The sequence below is a fragment of the Urtica dioica genome, chromosome 4 (assembly GCF_054948205.1).
Source record: "Urtica dioica subsp. dioica isolate 48M chromosome 4, U.dioica_male_clone48M_v1_H2, whole genome shotgun sequence".
NCBI classification, from domain to species: Eukaryota; Viridiplantae; Streptophyta; class Magnoliopsida; order Rosales; family Urticaceae; genus Urtica; species Urtica dioica.
The window spans coordinates 48,850,132-48,870,948 of record NC_142759.1 but is presented as its reverse complement, the minus strand read 5'-3'; the positions used below and the strand labels follow the sequence as shown (position 1 = coordinate 48,870,948).

General features: G+C 34.6%; 1 protein-coding gene across 1 annotated transcript; it reads right to left on the bottom strand.

The window, feature by feature from the left end:
• Window positions 1–680: 680 nt before the first annotated feature.
• LOC149401789 (UDP-galactose/UDP-glucose transporter 2-like) lies at window positions 681–3,347 on the bottom strand. Its single transcript, XM_089613616.1, has 6 exons — window positions 2,868–3,347; window positions 2,401–2,429; window positions 2,112–2,313; window positions 1,698–2,042; window positions 1,512–1,619; window positions 681–1,426 (listed from the first exon to the last, which is right to left on the bottom strand). The coding sequence occupies exons 1-6, from the start codon at window positions 2,997–2,999 to the stop codon at window positions 1,178–1,180; spliced, it is 1,065 nt and encodes a 354-aa protein (XP_089469742.1). The 5' UTR covers window positions 3,000–3,347; the 3' UTR covers window positions 681–1,177.
• Window positions 3,348–20,817: the final 17,470 nt, after the last annotated feature.

Below are 20,817 nucleotides of genomic sequence, written 5' to 3'. Positions count from 1 at the left end.
TTTAGGCTAAATTTTATTCAATATAATAACATTTTTTTTAAGAAACATTTCTTTAAAAAAAAACGAAATGAAGCTACATCCACATTGTTCAAAAGTAAAAGAAAACGACAAAAGTAATCGTCGTTTTCCTCCACATTACATGTAATTTCCCAGGTAATAAGTTATGAGTTGTCACATGATACCTCGTTTATGGATATACTCTTTGGTCCATCAATATTCATCACGTTTTTTAGGTTGTCCAGTTGTAAGTTTAGCGGCAGAAATAGAAGAAAATGAGATAGAAACAAGTGACAAAGCCCTCCTTTGACACATAATCTCTTTTCCATGCCCTCTTTGTTCTGCATTTCCTCTCTCACTCCCTTCTCTTTCCTCTTCTCAACAGTTTCTATAACTCTCTCTTACCTCCTTATTATCTCTACATTGTTCAATTTTACTGCTCATATGATCCAAAACCTTTGACTCCAAAACTGGAAAGTGGTTGTGTAGTGTTTAGGTGTCAATATGCATGAACGCTTTAACACACGTTGTCAACAATCCTCTGCTCCTTTCTCTTAAATAGGCTCTACTCCATTACTGAGACCAAATTTATTGGAGAAATCACAGGAATGCCCATTTTTGTTATGCTCATTTTAAAAATATCCATTTCTGAATTAAATATTGTAATTAATAAAGCTAAATGAAACAGTATAAAAAACTATAAACATAGAAAAATAATAGATGTCTACAATTGGGCTTCCCTATTTTATGAGTATACAAAATTGTAGTAGGAATTTATAGAAAATAAGGTTGAAAATGTCGATTGTGCTAGCTAGTTTCTTCAAATTCGCGTTCATACGATTCATAAAAGAAACTAATATCTGCTGTGTCAATCTTGACATGGCATAGAAAACCGAATGGACTCTAGTTTGAAAGTAGCAATGAATATCACAAAGCTTTCATCTTGAACTTGACTTCCAAAAGCCAACAAAATGTAATTATATCCCCCGCCACCACAGTACAAAAAGAATTGCTTAAAATCAACACCTAAAGTAAGAAAAAAAAGGGGATTCTATAAAGCCTCATTTCAGCTGTGTTTTTTTTTTCTCTCTTTCTATTATGTCAAGTAATCCTTACAGTTGAACAAATGCCGAGTGAATAACAGTGAGTTTGTAAAGAGTTTTTTACAGTGGTCTCGGACTCAGACCAAAGCCCTGGTTTCTTCTTCATCACCGTCACGATTACGTTCTTCGTCTCTTACACTCTGCAGGTGAGTCGCCGCCGGACTTTGGTGGTCGTTAGGCTTAGGTTTGTTGTTGTTCTCCGGCAAAAGCTTAAGAGTGATTCCCATTCCAATCAGAATCAGACCCGTCGCGTGTTCCTCTGTCAAAGGCTTTGTGAATATCATGTACGACAGCAGTAATGTCACCGCTTTCCTCGCCGTCGTTATCTTCGCAAAAAATAAAAAATAAATAAAATTAAAAATTAAAAATTTCATGACATGAAATCGGGCATTGTGCGAGCGAGTGATATACCATGGCTGTTGTGGCTGCGCCGAAAAGGGCAATGAGAGAAAGGACCGAGACTTGGCCGACGAACGTTGCCATGGCTTCGAAAACCAACACCGCGTACACATAAGGGTGCTACAAAAACCAACACACATTTTAAAATTTTTTTTTTTTAAATTTATTAGAATTTATTATTATTATTTTTTTTTTTACCTGATAGCACGAATTCCATGCTCGGAACAACTCTCCGGTTATAAGCATGGGTGGGATCAAGAAGGGCAAACCAACGACGGTCGAGCAGAAGAGCATTTCGGTCTGCGTCGTGTTGGGATTGAGTGTGAAGATCGCTTCTTGCAAATTTCCGAGGAAGGCGTCCATGATCAAGGCACCCGAGACCATCACGACTCCGATGACGCTGAAATTCGGGGACGAGTTTGCGTCGGCCAGTGTGAAAAGGATCAAACCCACCACCAAAAGGAGCGCCGCAAAGTACTCGTGAGGCGGGTATTTCCTTCTCAATCCCGGTATGAAAGCCCCCATTACCATCACAGGCAAAACCTAAAACAAAAACATACATATCAAAATTACTAGACTTGAATTTCCAAAAGGGCAATGGTGATTTATTACCTTGGTTGACTTGAACATGAGTTGAGCGGGGTAGTTGAGGTACGCGAGCGAGCCTTTGGTGAGGCCGTGAGAGCCCATTAGAACCGCAGAGAGCTTCACGTATGTCTTCCATGGATTCACCATCTGCTTTGTTGTGAAGCCTTGCAGGGAAATCAGGGCCAGATACACAAACCCTTGAACAAATGTGAAATACCAACCATAGCTGAAACAACAACACTTTTTTTTTTATTATTAATCACAATAATAATAATAAAAGTAAAAGGGTCATGTCTTATTATTTTTTTTTTACCTGAATTGAAGCTTGTTGTATACATATTCCTGGAAAAATTAAACCCACAAAATAAAAAAAGTTAGAATCTTTGGATAATTTGAAGCACCGACTATTATATTGGGGGTTTATTGTTATTTATTAATATTTATTGTAAATCCGAATCATCAAGAAAGATCAATGAATGCTTTAACTAGTATTCTTTACAATTTTTTTTTTTGAAAACGTATTCTTTACAATTGAACAGTGAATAATCCATCAAATGCATTTTTTTATTTCTTTCTATTTTGTTCGACAAAATAAAGAATTCATTACTAAGAGGATAAATTCTTAAACTAATCATTGTGAACTGGATAAATAAATTGAGGTAAACTAATTATTCTCTAATCAACCAAACATAAAGAAATGCAAGAGAAAGAAGTGATGTTCTTCCATGAAACAGAACATCTCAAGATCAAACGAAAAAGAAAGAAGGAAAACGAAAATACCTCGCAAATACCGTTGACTAGGTAACCAAAGAAGAAGCCAGAAGAGCACAAGAGAAATTGCTTCCATCTGGGTTTGTCTGACAGACAAATCCCAAACAGAGAACGACTTCGCTCTTCGTTCCTCATCATCATTATTCACAACCAAATTAACCCACCAACGAAAAAAAACAGAACTACTAATGAACAAAAAAAAATTCCGACCCACTTCGGTCAATGATTCAATACCAACGACGAAGAAAAGTATTATTCATCTGTATCAGAGTTTTTGCATGTTGACCTTTTCCAAGAAATGAGAGAGAGAGAGAGAGAGAGAATAGTCTTTATATGGGAAAACGATATCGGTTTGATTACGGTGACTCAAACTGTGAAACTATTAAAGAATAGAGTGGAGAGAGAGAGAGAGAGAGAGTCTTTCATGGAGTCTAAACTTTATACATGTACGTATCTGACTCTGAGCGCTCTCAGTTTTCGGATCCTATATTTCCTCTGTTTTTACTTTTTCCGGACAAAAACGCAAATATATCACAAATTCACGACTCGTAGTAGTTGCGTTAGTTTTTAGTTTCTTACTCTTAATTCCAGATATTCTTTCAATTAGGTACTTGTATGTTTAATTCTTGTGTTTTTATCCTACGCAGTGTAATTTTTTTTTTTTACTATTCCTATGCAGTGTATTTATTCGTTCATTATTATGGTTTTTCGCTAAATAGAAAAGAATTTCGAGTTATTTAAGACCCAAAAACTCGTCATTAACTGTGTTGGATATGTGTTTAAAAGATGCTCAAGTTTTTTGTTTTTGTTTTTTTTAGGGAAAAAGATGATCTAGTTATTACACTAAGAACATGTTTTACTTTACATTTTGGAAATGAATAAATAATTGATAAAATTCGTGTAGCGAATTTTTTTTTACTTTATGCATATCATTATCGTTCAGCTTTTTCCATTCAATTTTTATTTTATTTTCCTAGCATAATACAGCTTATAATTTAGTAAAACAGTAAGAAGTTAAAAATAATTAATAACTAATAATTAAATGACAGGCTTAAGTTGGTTTGTTATAAAATTATGAAGAAAGAGTCATATTTGATATATATTTTTGGGACAATTAGGTTAGAAGCCAATAGCTCATATATTTTAAAAAAAATGTTTTATTTTAGCCTATTAAATCAACATAAATTAAATTAACTGTTTTAGTTAATTCAGTTTACTTAGATCTGGTATAAATAAATTAAATAAATTATTTTAATTAATTTAATTTACTTCTGACGTGATGAGCGATTTTCTTAATAAAATAAAACGTTGGTTAGAATTAAAAAAAAAAAAAAACTAAAGAATTGACAAATTGTAATAAATTCTTCTATATTGGTTAAATAGTCTAGCCAAATCTCTAACTAGCTATGAATTAGTTTTCAATACATCTTATCTTTATACCAAACATTTTAAAACTCTTTGATATCTTTAGCAAGGATTTAAATACCGTTACCGTTCCGAGGTTTAAAATTTACTGGTAACCGCTGGTACCGTAAAGGAATACCGGGGGAAGCAGGAAAAAAAAAAGGAAACCGGTACCATTGAACTTACCGTTATTGTTGAGGAATACCGTCAAATACCGTATTTACCGAGAGGAATCCAGAAAAAATATACAAAAAACATACATAGTACGTATGATAAAATTCGTAAAATTAAAAATAGTGTACAATATTTCAATACATTACCAAATTACAAACACAAAGTTCAATAGTACAAACCAAAATGACAAAGTTCAATAGTACAAACCAAAATGATAAAGTTCAACACAATCCACTAAATACTATAGTTCAAATTCAACATAAAATAAATAATTTGAACTAAATCATCAAAAACTAACGATAAATTTCGTGAAGAACACTAAATATCATCAGATTTTAAGAATTGTCGGTATTTGACCACTTACCGGTAAGTTTCCGTCGGAATGCGTAAAAATTGCCTAAAGACTGTCGGTAAGTGGACGGTTTCCCCGGAATCCAAGAAAAAAACGGAAAGTGAACGGTTTTGTACATTCCGGTACCGGAACTTTGAAAAAAACGGTTTCTGGACCGGTTTCCGTCTGGTTTCCCCGGAATTTCAAACCTTGATCTTTAGACACTTTCATAATGATCTGATGTCGAGTTTACAATTATTCCTTTAAAAATTTGTATTCCAACTTTTGTGATTTATGTTTGGTGAAGCGTGTATGTATGTACATAAGATATTATAGTTTTCACATATAATATACTTGCAAAAGTTATGGCTGGTTTTGTTCAATTTTTTGAAATTTTGACTAATTTATAAAAGTTAATATTTAGTGACTAGTTAACTACAAAATCTTTACTTGTACGCTAAAAGTTTTTTTTTTCAAAAATAAAAAATTAATTAATAACGGTTTAGACGGAAAGATTAAACAAATGAGATGACAAGAAATGCTAAAGCATGCTAGAGTGAATGCTAAAATTACATGCCAACCCGATATCCAAAGTTAACCAAAGCCAACCTTAAAATTAAGAGAAGAATCGTCTATGAAAAAAATTACAAACCGTTAGACAAGTCTCTAACCAAGTCCGCTAGATAGTACAATTTAAAATCGGCACAATAACAAAAGAGTCATAAGGTGAAACAATGATTAATAATATCGATCAAATCGAGCAGATTACAAGACTCATTGTTGAAGATCAACTTCTTTCATGTATTCAATAAACACTATAGACCTAACACCGATCTTGTAGCCGTGATCCATTTTGAGCTTCGACTGGGAGAAGAGTGGGTCTACATTAGCCTCTCAATGGAGACAGGGCAAAAAATAGACCTAGTTTCAAGAAGAGCCAACGCTAGATTCTTAAAGTCGCACGACACAAACGAAGCTCGCTCTACTCCACATAGAGTATATATTCGGCAAAAGCGAGAGATGAGGTTCAACTTTTGAACTTTACTCGGCGCTAGAGATTTCCAGATCACCTCGAAATTGGGGACAGGAGGCAGGAGGTCAATAGGAGGGAGGTCATTGACCATTAATCTAACAAAGAATACATCTTCATCATTAAACCAAACTCGACGATCTACAAGACCATCCCATAGTTTGAAGGAATCCATCCATGTCAGGATTATAGGGAAACAAAAATTCCAATCAACCAGCTTGGAGTTATAAAAGAAAGGAGGCAAACCTATTAATAGGTACGCTCTGAGCTGGACACAATTTGACCATCTCAAGAAAATAATCTTCACGATAATAATTTATACATTGTCATAAGTCCTCCCAACATTTCACAACAAACCCATCCATTAGTTTCCAAGTGCACCGACTATAAAAATTCACAACGAATGATACAAATCGCTACAAGCTGTGATAAATGCAATCAAAAGAGTCTCTCGAATCTCATCCGTTGGTGTGAAGGCCATAGATCGCGTGAATAACTTTGTGCCTCCATAACTACTTGATAAAGAGGGCATTGTTCCTATCCACAAGGCTCTTGAACTCCGATCTCTCCTTTAATTTTAAAAAGGCGGCATGTTTGTTACGCAACAACCGATCAAGAACGATCGTCCTCAAAGTCCTTTCTTATTTATTTTCTATCTTTTACTTAGCTATATGTTTTCTTTTTCTTCCTAACTCAAGTAGTATGAAAACTTAAAATTATATATCAAATCAATATTTTCAATAAATTTAGAAGTTCTTGACGATAAAATCCATTTCAAATCAGTGTTGGCAAGGGTCAAATTTAATTATGGATATGTAAGCAATATCTTATATATATATATATATATATATATGTATTTATAAATTGTTGGCAATGATGTGCTGGTATTATTTAAGCTATTGCTAGCAAGACAATAAATAGGTGATAAATTTCATTAATCGGCCTATTTTTGAACTTTTCCATAAGTTGCATTCCTATGGCTACTACGGTGAATTGAGATATGAGAAATAATTTGGAGGTTCAAAGTCAAATTCAACTTTTCTTCTTTAACTTTTTCTAGCCAAAGATATTTTTATAATTTTATCATGCTGTTTTATTATTATTATTATTATTTTATATACATAATTCCTTCTTCGTAAAGCGGTGGGCCATTATGTGATGTATACATCTTTGATTTTATTTATGTAATTGTTTTATTAGTTTATCATTATTTTTATTTGCATTATTATTACCTTATAGAAAAAGGATAATTTGGGAATATATCCTTTACTTGGTCTTCATTCTTCAATGATATTTTCAAACTTTTGGCGTGCTTGCTAAAGAAATTATAATATCCCTTTCCTGAGTTCAATTGCTTCTAATTTTTTTGTTCCCAATTTGGTCCTGGCCAACCAAAGCCGATATGTGCAGATTTTGATGGAACAATGTTCACAATCTTCCGATGATTTTCTCCGTGATACTGCCCACATTTTACTTAAATAATAAAAAATAAATAATCCACGTAATTGTCAAATTAACTGTATTATCTAGTTTTTTCATACACAGTAATATTTTTAAAAAAAATTCGTAATTTAAAATTGAAAATTTATATACTTCTTTTATAAAAAAAAAAATCAGATAAAATACTACACCAATACATAATTTATCTTCTTGTGTTACTCTCTCTAAGGTTTGATCTGATCCATCGTGTCTTTCACATATCTAAAGTCCAAAAGAGTATACAATATTGTTTTCCATCTAATAAGTGAAAATTAATTACGTTCAAAATCTCACTGCGGCATATGATATGTGAAGTTTTCTTTTGCTTTCGTTAAGTCATATAATTAACGAGAGGAAGTTTGTTTGGTAGTCCTTTTTATTAGTATTTTGAATGGATCCTAAACGTATATATATATAATTAAATAATTTTTTTTTTCTAATTGTATTTTTTCTAATAAATTTATGCTTTAATGTCATATGCTTTGCGAAATTTATGAAATGCGATGAGTAGCAATCATTTTTATTGAAAACATGTTATGAGTTGCGATGATGCAATTAAAAAAATAAAGGAACATCTGTTTGTGAACAAAGATCGTTTACGATTACACATTGAAGACCTGGAAAATGATGATATAATATTAATATACACAGTGAAGATCTATTTATTTATTTATTTATTTTTGCAATTTCGTCTACTTTGTTATTATCAACTAGCATAAACCATACTCATCGAACTAGCACTTCCCAAAGCTAATATTAATGACCAGGAAATCAAATGACTAGTTTATATAGTTCGGATATTGAACTTTATGATATGAGAATCACGTTCAAAATCATTTGGCAAAACATTGCTATATAAAACGCGCACGCTCGTGTATTTATTTTTCATGCAGTGTCAATGCATTAAAGGGGGGGTTTGGCAATAGTTGATATTTTCAATTTTGGACTTGAAGTTTAATTATATACTCTAGTAGTCTAAATTGATCAGCTGCTATAGTTCAAATTTATCACACCTACCGCTTGGCTATTTGTTAGGCCGAAGCTTACATCAATGACTTAACGAACTCTTGTTTGCCATCAATGCAATTTCAAGCATTGTTCATAAATTTATTTACTTGGTATTTTTTTTTTCAGAAGAATTTAAACATGAAACCTCAAAATCCTCTAAAATTAGTCATAAAAAAACCCTCCAAATCCGCTTAGATTTTATGTTTATAATACATTATTGAATTAAATCTTTTTACTGTTTTTTGTATTGTAATCATTATAGTAAGTCTTCGTAGCAAGACTAAATCCAATTTAATTCCGTTTATCTTAGACATGTCATACTAAAAAAAAATTATTTTTCACACATATATAAAATAATAATAGTTATTTTTTTACTAGATGTTTTTAAATAATAATGAGAGTATATTAGATTTTAAACAACTTAAATAATAAATAATGTGGTTGTGGCATCTTTTGTGTTTTAAAAATAGTGTATTGTGCAAGATGATTTTTTTTAGCATATTATTTATTATTGTCTTGTGAAAGTTTAGAATATTTTCTTGTTTAAAACCATTACGGTTTATCTTACTAGTGGTTTTTGAGTTTAGTGGTGATATGTTCGGATTTAGTTTTTTTATCTGATCTGAACAACGACACAGTTTGTTTATCAAAAGTTCTCATGAAGTAGAGCAATGATACTACTGAAAATCTTCAAATTTTGTTGTTTGCATTGATGCTTAGAGAGGCATGAAAAACCTCTAGCGTCATGACACAGACTAGATATCGTTGTGATGTTACAAAACAATGATATCTTCATATTTTGAACTCCAAACTCTATTTTGATGGCTCATAGACGATGTTCTCATAACACCTCAATAACTTTAAAATTAGGCTCCGCACACATACATCAACTAATCAGCATGTGCAGTACCGCCATAAAGACTATTTTGTATGACGACCGTATTGGCATATAGAATGTGTGGACTTAAGTGAGGATCTCATATCAAAAAGGAAATTTGGTTATATCTCACGCTATAAGATTGAGGAAAAGAACCACTTATGAAGAGTTCTGAAGTTCGAAGGATATTATTTTGTTATTATTAGTGAATCACTATTCATCCCGAGCAAACTAACTACCTTCTAAATGCAAGAGAATCACTGATCTGAGTTATCAACTCTTGTGTATTGATTTATTTTCCTAACTTGTGTCATATAATCAATCTTTCACTGGCTTATTTTTCTGGCATATTTAGATATAGTTCGAAGTGTATATACTCTTTCATTTATTATTAGTGTTTTTCACCACTTGACACATTGTCCTCGAGACGCAAATATATGTTTATCATTGTTCTAATTTATAAACTCTTGTGTGTTGATTACATTGTTCCTTCACTAATTTATATATTTTTACCATATTTTGACAACCATGATAACTTGTCCAACATGTTGCTTTTACATTTTCATGTTTATGTATATCATGTTTGCACAATTATCTCTGCACGAGTTTAATTATTTCTTAATAATTAGGAAAATGGAAAAATGACTAATAAATGATAAAATTATGAGTTATAATTAACATATAGCCGTTACAACATTTCATTAAAATACTTGAGATATATACCCTATTTTTCGTATATAAATCAAGTATTAAAAACAATGATCATCCACGCAAACAACTACGGTTAGTGGGATGAGGGATAAGAAACCAAAAATCTCGATGTGAGTTATACATTATTAGGATAAGTCAATGATATCTTCAACACCGCATTGCAATAATCATAAATCAACATACTACCTATCCATTCTATAATAGAATAAGAGTGGACAAATATGCAACTCTATCACTTACTCTATTAGGCCATCTCCAACCGATCACTCTATTTCTCACTCTATTTTTCAGTAAACAGTGATTTCTCTCCAACCGAACTCTATTTCTCACTCTATTTTTCACTCTATTTTTATCCCCTTTTATCTCTTATTTATACTTCTACCCCTATATTTTTATTATTATTATTACTAATTAGATAACTTGGAAGCATTATGATAATGAGTAAAATATTACTCTATAAATTAATTATAATTATAAATATAAATACACATTAAATAAAATAAAATTTTATTTAATAAAAATTACAATACAAAAAATAAAGGGTTATTAAGTTATATAGTCACACGGTTATAGTGAATTGAGATATAACACACATTTCGTTAATTTATTGTAAATAGTCAAGTTAACTTATTAACAGATTAATAAAAGACTTATTTAATCCAGCCAAACATATAAAAAAGGTAGTTAATAGGCTGCCACGTATGCAAGTTGGCTATTTACAAAGTATTTACTAAACGTTGACTAATTTACAATTCTTATAGTTTAGGTGGTTTAAGTAGCCAATTTTTTGAAAAATAAAATACAACACAACATAATTAAAATAAAATAAATACAACACAACTCAATTAAAATAAAGTAAAACAAACTAGAAGACAACAAATAAAAGTAATTTTAACACAAACAGTTATGATTCGGAATTAGAATACTCTTCCCACAAGTGCTCAATCAATGCATTCCGAAGTGCGATGTGTGCATCTTTATCTTTTATTTGTCTATAACGAGTAACAAATTGCTCAAATCGTGTGCCATCATCCACCACCATTTCAACATTCGCTGGTGGTGTTTCTCTCGCAACTCCTATTGGAGCACTAAGATCTCGTTCATATTCAATTATCATGTTATTCATAATTATACATGCAGTCATGATATATTGTAAGACGTCTTTTCTCCAAAATCTTGTCGGTCCCGCAACAATTTCAAATCGTTGTTGGAGAACCCCGAAGGCACGTTCTACGTCTTTTCTGCACGCTTCTTGCTTCATAGCAAAATAATTTTTTTTGTGTGGCCACGCGGCTCTCGGATAGTTTGCACGATGGATGACCATTTTGGATATATACTATCAGCCAAATAGTAACCCATATGATACTCTGTTCCTTGTATGACATAATGAGCAGGAGGAGCGATACCTTGAGTGAGATTGGAAAATAAATGGGAAGAATCTAGCACATTGATATCGTTGTTGCTCCCTGGCATGCCAAAATAAGCATGCCATATCCAAATATCATAATCTGCTACAACTTCAAGTATAATAGTAGGCTTTCCACTGCGACCCGTGTATTGTCCGGCCCATCTAGTGGGACAATTTTTCCACTTCCAATGCATACAATCTAAACTTCCTAACACACTACAAGAAATATGACATTTAGCTACGAAACTATTAGCGACGACTTATTCGTCGCTAATATATCGTCGCTAATCATGCTTTTAGCGACGAAATTATCGTCGCTAATTATTTGGTGCCAAAACTTTTAAAGTTTGGCGGCAAAGATAATTAGCGACGATAATTTCGTCGCTAATTATTTTTTGTCGTCGCTAAGTTCGCGGGAAATGATTTAGCGACGATAATATCGTCGCTAAATTGTTTTGAATTCATTTAGCGACGATATTATCGTCGCTAATAATTTCGAATTAATTTAGAATTTTTACGAATTTTAAAGAGGGAAAAATCCCTCCAATTTAATTAAAACAAAATGATTTAGCGATGATATTAGCGACGATTAAATCGTCCCTAATAGTTTTCCTACATATTTAGCGACGATATTATCGTCGCTAAATCATTTTAAATTTTGACGAATTTTGAAGAGGGAAAAATCCTTCCAATTTAATTAAAATGAAATGATTTAGCGACGATTAAATCGTCGCTAAATATGTAGGAAAACTATTAGGGACGATTTAATCGTCGCTAAATGCCTGGTTATGAACTGAAAATGTAAGTTCATTTAGCTACGAAAGTTAACCATTTAGTGAGGATTTTATCGTCGGTAAATGTGTTTAAATACCAGGTCGCGTATTAGTTTCCCCCATTTCATTTCGCGACCTAAATCTGATTTTCCCTCTCTCCTCCGCCGAATTCTCGCCCATTTCTTCCTCTCTCGCCGTCCGCCGTGTGCCGTCCTCCGCCGTGTGCCGCCGACGCTGTCATCGTCCTCCCCGGTTAGTCTCTCTCTCCTCACTTCTCTCTCTCTTCACATCTCTCTCTCGTCACTTTTCTCTCTCTCCTGCCTGCAGCGTCTCCGCCGTTCCTCCGCCGCTCCGCCGCCGACGCCGTCCTCGTCCTCGTCCTCTTGGTCCGGCTCTTCCTCCGCCTGCACGGTAAGTTTATATATATATATATATATTAGTTATAAATATAAAGGAATTAGTTATATTTACATGATTTAGTATAAATATTTATGGATTGTGATGTTGTTCCTCGGATTCATGGATTAAGAACATTGTTTGGAGTTTTTCTTGAGATTTTGGCCGAATTTACAACAAGTTAGGGTTTATGTGGATTTTTTATTTGGGGGTTTTAGTCCCGGACGTGTATTAGTGATTCTTGGGTTGGTTTATGATTAAATTTGTAATTGTTATGGATTTTTGGACGAGTTTGGTATGGTTTTTCATATTTTTGACGGGTTTGGTTTAAAAATTGAGATTTGTAAGTAACTAGGCCACTTTAAACATGCGATTTTAGATCTAGCCTATGTTTGACAATTTTTAGGGATATAGCCAAATGGCTTATGTGACAATAATTAAGGTCTGATTTGCCCTTATTTATTAACAAATTCGTCACTTTATCTTTCCTATTTTTTTCAAATAATTTTTTTGGCATCAAAACTTCAAAAATACGTATCTTTCTCATACGAACTCAAAATTGAGTGATTTCAGATCCTACAAATTCGTGGCGTCGAGATCTTCAAAAATAGACCCATTGTGTTTGATGAAAAATTATGTTCAATGCATCATAGTTACGTTTCCATTTATTTTTTTTGATAATTTCAAAAATTTCCAGTTATTTCCATATTTAAGGTAGTAACGTGATTTTTCTACATCTATGGTATTAAACATGATTTTTCATCAAACACAATGGATCTATTTTTGAAGATCTCGGCGTCACGAATCCGTAGGATTTGGAATCACTCAATTTCGAGTTCATATGAGATAGATATGGTTTTTTGAAGTTTTTATGTAAAAAAAATGTAGGAAAAAAATAAGAGAGAGAAAGTGACGAATTTATTAATAAATAAAGGTAAATCAGACCTTAATTATTGCCACATAAGTCTGTTGACTATTTCCCTAAAAGTTGTGAAACATAGGCTAAAAACAAATTTCATAGTTTCATTTTGACTATTTCGCTACACTGCCCTTAAAATTTTTGGCGTTTGGCTGTGAGTTTGTGAACGTTGATGTTTCCGTGGTGGTTAGCTTGAGATGATGTTAATTTGGTATTTCCTTAATTGAACTGAGGATTCAGAATATTTTGTTATGTACTGAATCTTATTTCAGTTTTGGTAATGGTTGTTCGTCAAGGCCTCGGCGGCGTGACTTAGAGGAAGAGAAGAAGAAAAGCGACCAGAGGATTGTAAAGAAGAACGTCGGAGACCACGTTAAGGCAAGGAATCTTTGATTCCGTTTTCTTTTGTTCGAGTTTCAGAATTGGAAAATTTGATTTGGGATAGTATGATCTGATAATGGATTTGAGTTGTTTGATGAAAATTACTTCGCTCGTTGTAAGCTGGCATGACTATGGTTTTGTGATTTAGACTCGTTTATGAGTTTTGGGATTTAAACCTCAGCTTTAATTTAACGTTTAAATTCTCGGTTTTAGTGTTTTCTAGGTTTCTCAAAAACGAAAAAAAAATTAAAAAAATTAATAATTAATGATGAAAAAATTAATAATTTCAAAAACAAAAAAAAAAAACAATTTAATAATTAGCGACGATAAAATCGTCGCTAAATATATTTCACTAAATAAAAATAAAAAATTCGTTTATACATTTAGGGACGACTTTATCGTCGCTAATGTCGTCGGTAAATATTTAGCGACGATTATTTCGTCGCTAAATATATTTAGGCACGGACATTTAGCGACGATAAAAATCGTCGCTAAAATCGTCGCTAAATAGATTTAACGACGATTATGGGGTTATTAGCGATGAAAAAAATCGTCGGTAATGGTGAGATTGTTGTCAATGGTGCCCACAAGAAGAGTAGTAGTGTCTATCTATGTACATTTGATGTCATATAGTCTTACGAAGACTCTTGCTTGTAATTGCCTATTCATTCATTAATAAAGTTGAAACGTTCATTCAATCTTCCTTGTCTGAAGCTTTATGATAAAACCATAGTCTTTTAGTCCATAAACAAACTAAACAACTTACGAAGAGACAAATGTAGATTTGCATGAACAAACTCTTCGTAGTTTGCTTAAAACGATACATTCGCAATCTTAGGGTCAAAGGACTATTGACCTCAGTATGATTGTTAGAAGAATCTATGATGTCTGGTTATGAGGCATTGAGAGTTGGGAACTCTATAGTTCTTCTAGGTATCTTCCGAAGGTACTGAATTGACCAGTGCACTTCTAGAGACAATATAAGAACAAACCATTTAACCTCTTATGTCTCGAAGTCACTATGTATGAATTGCATCATGCTTACCTTAATCCTGAAATGAGACATGCCATTTCACACCTTAGTATTCTCATTTGAGAAAGTCAGAGTTCGGACTCACTATGTCATTCCGAACAGGGCCTATTGGTGAAATACTAAGTTGTGAGTATATCATGAGTAACTTTGTGAAGTTCTCATAGATATGGAATTCATGTACAAGATTGTTGAAATGCAATGTATGTCACCTCATGCTTTGTTCCTTGGAGTGTGAATAAATGAACTGGCTAGTGTCCAAATTGAGTCCTGACTCTTTTGGATGAAACAATGTGACTTGTTAGCTCCTCGTCAATACATTGTTTCTAACTTATTCACAAGCGACAAAGGAGTTGAGGAAATAACAGCTAGAAGGGTAAAATGGTAATTTAGTAAATCCCGACTAGCTGATGACATTCATGAAGGGTAAACATAGATAATATTCAGTGGATCCGCTCATCATAATTAGGTCGAATTCTTGAGTAGAAAATAAATTCATTTGAACCGAGAGATTTTGAGTGTCAGCTCTTTAGTGGAGTCAGTTGGCATTAAGCTAAACTTGGAAAAGGTTTGTGAACTTTTGAGTCCAAGTGTTTAGCTCAAGCTTTGTTCATTTGGGTCCATGAGGTCACTGTCACGAATCACATCGATAGGAATAGTTAAACTGGAAGCTAAGTCAAAACAAGAACGAAAATAGTTAAAAGGGTATTTTTGTCTTTTGAGACATAAGGATGAAATGGATGTCAATAAATTTTGACAAGTTCATTTGATGACTTAATGTCACTCGGCCATAATATGATTAACTGGGCCTTGTGAATTAATTTCATTTCATGAAAATTTTATTGAAAATTCTTAATGGGCCTTTCTCATGTTGTCATGAACAAATGAAGAAGCTTCTAGAAGCTCCTTCTAGATGTGAAATGGGCGCCCAAATACCCAAGGGAAAGAGAAATTATTTTGTGCATAAATGTATCAAGATACTTGCCAAAAGAAAAAGAGGAAACAAATTTCCTTTATGAGGAAAGCATAAGTTCGGCCAACACAAGGGAAAGAGAGAGACAAACTAAATGAGGAAACAAATCCAAGGCTTATTGAAGCACATGTTGGACGTGCAAAGCAAGGGAAAAAGAGGAAATAAGATTTCCTCATAAAGGCTTGGAAAATAAGAGGAAACTACTTCTTTCCAAGGCCAACCCTTCTCCTATAAATAGGACCCTCATTCCTCTCATTCTATTCATTCAACATAAGTTAGAGATTGAGAGACTCTCTCTCTAGACATTGTTGGCCGCCCCTCTTCTCTCTCTTTCTAGTTTCTATTTTCGATTTTTCTTGTCTTGGCACCTAGGTCCTCACTCGACCTAGTCTTTAGCTCTGCGACTTTGAGACTCGTTCTTAAGTCGTAGTGTTTAAAAGTGCCCACTCACTGATTCCTTCTTTTCGAGTGATTTAGTGATAGAAACTTTCGTGGTTGCTCGAGGTGCCGAGGAAAGAAAGAGAGACGTGCTGCGAGGGGAGACGAGCGTTGCAACTTTCCAAAAGCTTCTACAAGGTTCAAGCTTCAAGAAAGGTTAGTAACTTTAATAGCTCATATTAGTTTTTATTTACATGTACATGCTCTTGTCTAGGTTAGTAAAAACTAGTTTTACTTTAAAAGAAAATTTTTAAATTTCCGCCGCTTAACGAAGCGTTAAACTTTTTCTCAAACCCTAGATCGATTCCAACAAATGGTATCAGAGCTATGGTCAAAGATTAGCATGTACATGTTTTTAAATTATGAGCTTGAAAATCGTTTTCGAAAGTTTACTAATTTTGTGACAAGTTAGAATTGTAATCTTAGTTTTTTTTTAATTTATTGCTCATGCCTTTAAATTAAAAACCATGTTGATTTTCTATGAGTTTGGGATGATGTTAAAACACATTAGAATCAGTTCTAAAAGTTTTTAATTTTTTATATTGAAAAACGTGTTTTAAAGGTTTGAGAATTTTCGAGTAAAATTTTGTGACTAGTTTTGTTACCTTGCTAGTTTCTTATTTTTACTTGAATCGTTTTATGCTTGTTGTTATTTCTTTTATGCCTTGTTATTACCTTGCTAATAAAACACAAATAAAAGCTTTAAACAACATCTTAAAACGTTCCGTTACACTTGATTCTTTTTCGCACCTAAGTAGGACCAAGTTTTAATTTATTTCTTTTTCTTCGAGCTGGAGTAAACCCGAATTAAAAGTGGCATAACTCTCTGCTCAGAAATCGAAATTTAATGATTCTTGAATCAAATTAAAGCTCTGTCTGTCCTCTGTCCAATGCCACCGGTTTCGGCTCAAAAGGACATCGGAGCCTCCAGATATGGCGATTTTACTCCGAGGTGCGCGGCTGTCTGAAACTCCAGTTTTTTAGAAATCCGGATTTTCAAACCCCACTACCATGAGTTATAGAACTCAAATGAGAAAATTTTCTTGAGAAAAAATGTTTTTCATATGATTATAAACATGATGTGTAAAGATTAAAAGTTTTGATTTTTGAAAGATTAATTGAAATTGAGTTTTTACAAAACTAGTTTGAATTTTGAAAAACCGTTTTCACTTTCAAACTTGAAAAATATTTTGTCACCCATATCAAATAAGTTTTCAAAATGTTTTCAAAACTATATCTATATCACATATGTTCAAAATCTATATGCTCTTGAAAATTTGAGTGGGAGGTCTCCTTGTAGACAAGCCGAAAAATAAAAAGATGTGTAATCTCAAACTTTCAAGTGTTCGAGTGAGTTGAAGTTCACACTTCCCTCACGCACTTTCCCGAAATAGAAAATAGGAAAAGATCGAGTATGTACCTTGTGCCTTTATGCACTAATACTGCTCTGAACATGTCGATCTAGGATTCTCTTCTAGTTGTCCGCTCTGTCGCTCTCTAATTAGGAAATTTGTTTCCGAACTTATAAGAGTCGATGAACCAACTCCAAAAACTTAGTGGGAGGGTTATATTCGTTGTTTGTAACCCGCGATCCCCAACACTAGTGAAAGATGCAATAACGTGGGACTAAGAGCCGCTCTTGCGACCCTCACTTAAATGTGAGTACTCCAAGGCGTTATTGCTTCGATCATTGCTCAATGAGCTACGTCCGAAAGTGATGCAATGATGGCAAGGCCTCCCCTTGGGGGATTGTTTTTCAAAGCTGATCTTTTGGACTAAGTGGTTGGTTGCACGCTTAGGCTCAATCCCTAGTATCCTCCCTTGAGGCTCTGCGAAAGGATGTGAGTGATCAAACCAATTTACAAGGTGGCTAGTCAAAATAGATGTATTGACATCTTGGCTTAGCATTAATGATGTGTCATTTACTTATAAATGGAGATTTTTTGCGGCCTTCTCTTGAGGGAGTAAATTATCGTTTGGTTTATAACACCTTTGGGTTTTACAAAAGTCTTAATGAAACTTAAATCCTAAACCAAAGACTAATCATAAACTTGTTTCAACTTTTATAGGCAATATGTCTCTCAACCCTCTCTCTACAATTCTTTCCTCGAATAAACTCGAAGGCGACAATTACGTCGACTGGAAACGTAACCTCGACATAGTCCTTACTGTCGACAAGCACAAATGGGTTCTCACCATCCCCTGTCCTCAAACGAATGATGATTCGACGCAAGAGGAGAAAGACGTCCTGGCGGCCTGGCTTCGATCCGATGAGATTGCGAGATGCTACATTTTGGCATCGATGAACAATGTGTTGCAACAACAACATCGTGATTATGAAACTGCCACCGATATGCTCTACAATCTCCATGAGATGTTTGGAGGGCAAGGACGTCAAGCTAGGCAACAAGCGGTCCGACAATTCATGAACTGTCGTATGAAGGCTGGAACTCCCGTTAGAGATCATATGATGCTGATCATTAGCTATCTCAACGAGATGGAGATTCTTGGATCTGAGATTGATGGGGAGACTAAAATAGATATGATCTTGGAAACTCTCCCCGAAACCTTTGATACCTTCAAATTGAATTATTCCATGAACAAGCTAGAGTACACTGTTACCGAGCTCATGAAGGAACTTCAAACCGCTGAGGTACTCACTAAGAAAAAGAGGGCTCAAGGAGAAGTACATGCTACTGCCTCCACCTCTGGATCTAAGAAGAGACCTCGCAACGCCGAGAAGAAGAACCAACCTAAGGTTCAAACGAAGAAGAAGGCGCCAAAGGCTCCGAAGGTGGACAAGTCTAAAGACAAGTGCCACCACTGCAACGAGCCTGGTCACTAGCGTAGGAACTGTCTTGCCTACCTCAAAACCAAAGCAAAAGGTATTGTACTTGTTACTGAAGCCTGTTTAGTAGCTGATAATGTATCATCGTGGATTATTGACTCCGCTGCTACTAACCACATTTGCTGCTCCTTGACTGGTTTTAGGAAAAGCAAAAGCTTAGAGGATGGCGACTTCTGCTTCAAGAGGGGTGATGAGAGCGTGGTGTCTGCGAAGGCTGTGGGATCCGTGACGCTATCTTTTGAAGATCGAACTTTAAATTTGAATAATGTGTATTATGTTCCTTCCTTTGGGAAAAACCTAGTATCTGTTGCTCAACTTTTCGAGCAAGATTATTATTTAAAGTTTATAAAGAATGGAATTCGTATTTCTTTTTCTAATTCTTTCGTCACTGATGCATGTATGAATAATGGTCTTTTTTACATCTATCCCACTCAACCTTCTCTTTTAGACACCGAAACAGATAACGATCTAATTAGGGAGCCAAAGAGGATCAAACTTTCTGAATCCTCCGATCTAACAAAATCAACATACCTCTGGCACTTAAGACTTGGTCATATCAGTCTAGATAGGATTAAGAGACTTGTGAGGGATGGTCCACTCCAAGCCTCTGCAATAGGCTCACTGCCTACTTGTGAATCCTGTATAGAAGGAAAAATGACTAAGCGACCTTTCTCCGATAAGGGTCGAAGAGCCACTGAGTTGCTGGAACTAATACATTCTGATGTATGTGGTCCGCTCAACCAACATGCACGTGGAGGATACGAATACTTCGTTACCTTCACTGATGATTACTCAAGATATGGGTTTGTCTATTTGCTTAAACACAAATCCGAGACCTTTAACGTATTTAAGGTCTTTAGGGCTTTAGTGGAAAAGCAAACTGGCAAAGTGATCAAAACCCTTCGATCTGATCGAGGTGGTGAGTATATGTCTGGAGAGTTCGATGACTTTCTTAAAGAAGAAGGTATCGCTTCTCAGCTTACCGCACCTGGCACACCTCAACAAAACGGAGTGTCAGAGAGAAGAAACCGAACTCTTATGGAGATGGTTAGATCAATGATGAGTTACTCATCACTCCCGCTTTCCTTTTGGGGATATGCCCTCGAAACAGCCGCCTACATTCTGAACCAAGTTCCGTCCAAGACGGTTCCTGGTACTCCTTATGAACGATGGACTGGCCGTAAAGTGAATCTTGGCCGCATCCGAATTTGGGGTTGCCCTGCACACGTGCTGAGGCAAAAGACTAACAAGTTCGCTAGTAGGTCAGAATTGTGCCTGTTTGTAGGATATCCGAAGGAAACCAAAGGTTTTACTTTCTATAGTCCCGAGGACGATAAGACTTTCGTTAGCACGAATGCTCGTTTCCTTGAGGAGGACTTTATGAAGGATGTGAAACCTAGAAGCAAAATTGTGCTTGAAGAAAAGTTGGGTGAGGAAGCTTCTACCTCATCTGTAAGAACTGTTCTTACCCCAACTGAAACACAACCTAACTCATCAGAATCTCGTCAAATAGTACTTAGACGTAGTGGGAGGGCTACTCAAAAGCCTGACAGGTACATGTCTTATGGAGACTCTCTTGTAGCCGTCTCCGACATGGATGACCCTGTTTCCTATAGCCAAGCGATGGCTTGTTCTGAATCAAACCTTTGGCTTGACGCCATGAAAGTTGAAATGCACTCGATGTATGTCAACAAAGTCTGGAAACTTGTAGACCTTCCTGAAGGGATTAAACCCGTAGGGTGTAAGTGGATATACAAGAAGAAAATGGGTCCTGATGGG

What these genes read in the sequence shown, in the direction of transcription:
- LOC149401789 (XM_089613616.1), bottom strand. Translation starts at nt 2,999, where the DNA reads ATGATGATGAGGAACGAAGAGCGAAGTCGTTCTCTGTTTGGGATTTGT. An exon ending in TCATGTTCAAGTCAACCAAG is followed by an intron (nt 2,043 to 2,111) that starts GTAATAAATCAC and finishes TTTTTGTTTTAG; the next exon opens with GTTTTGCCTGTGATGGTAAT. An exon ending in GCGCAGCCACAACAGCCATG is followed by an intron (nt 1,427 to 1,511) that starts GTATATCACTCG and finishes TTTTTTGCGAAG; the next exon opens with ATAACGACGGCGAGGAAAGC.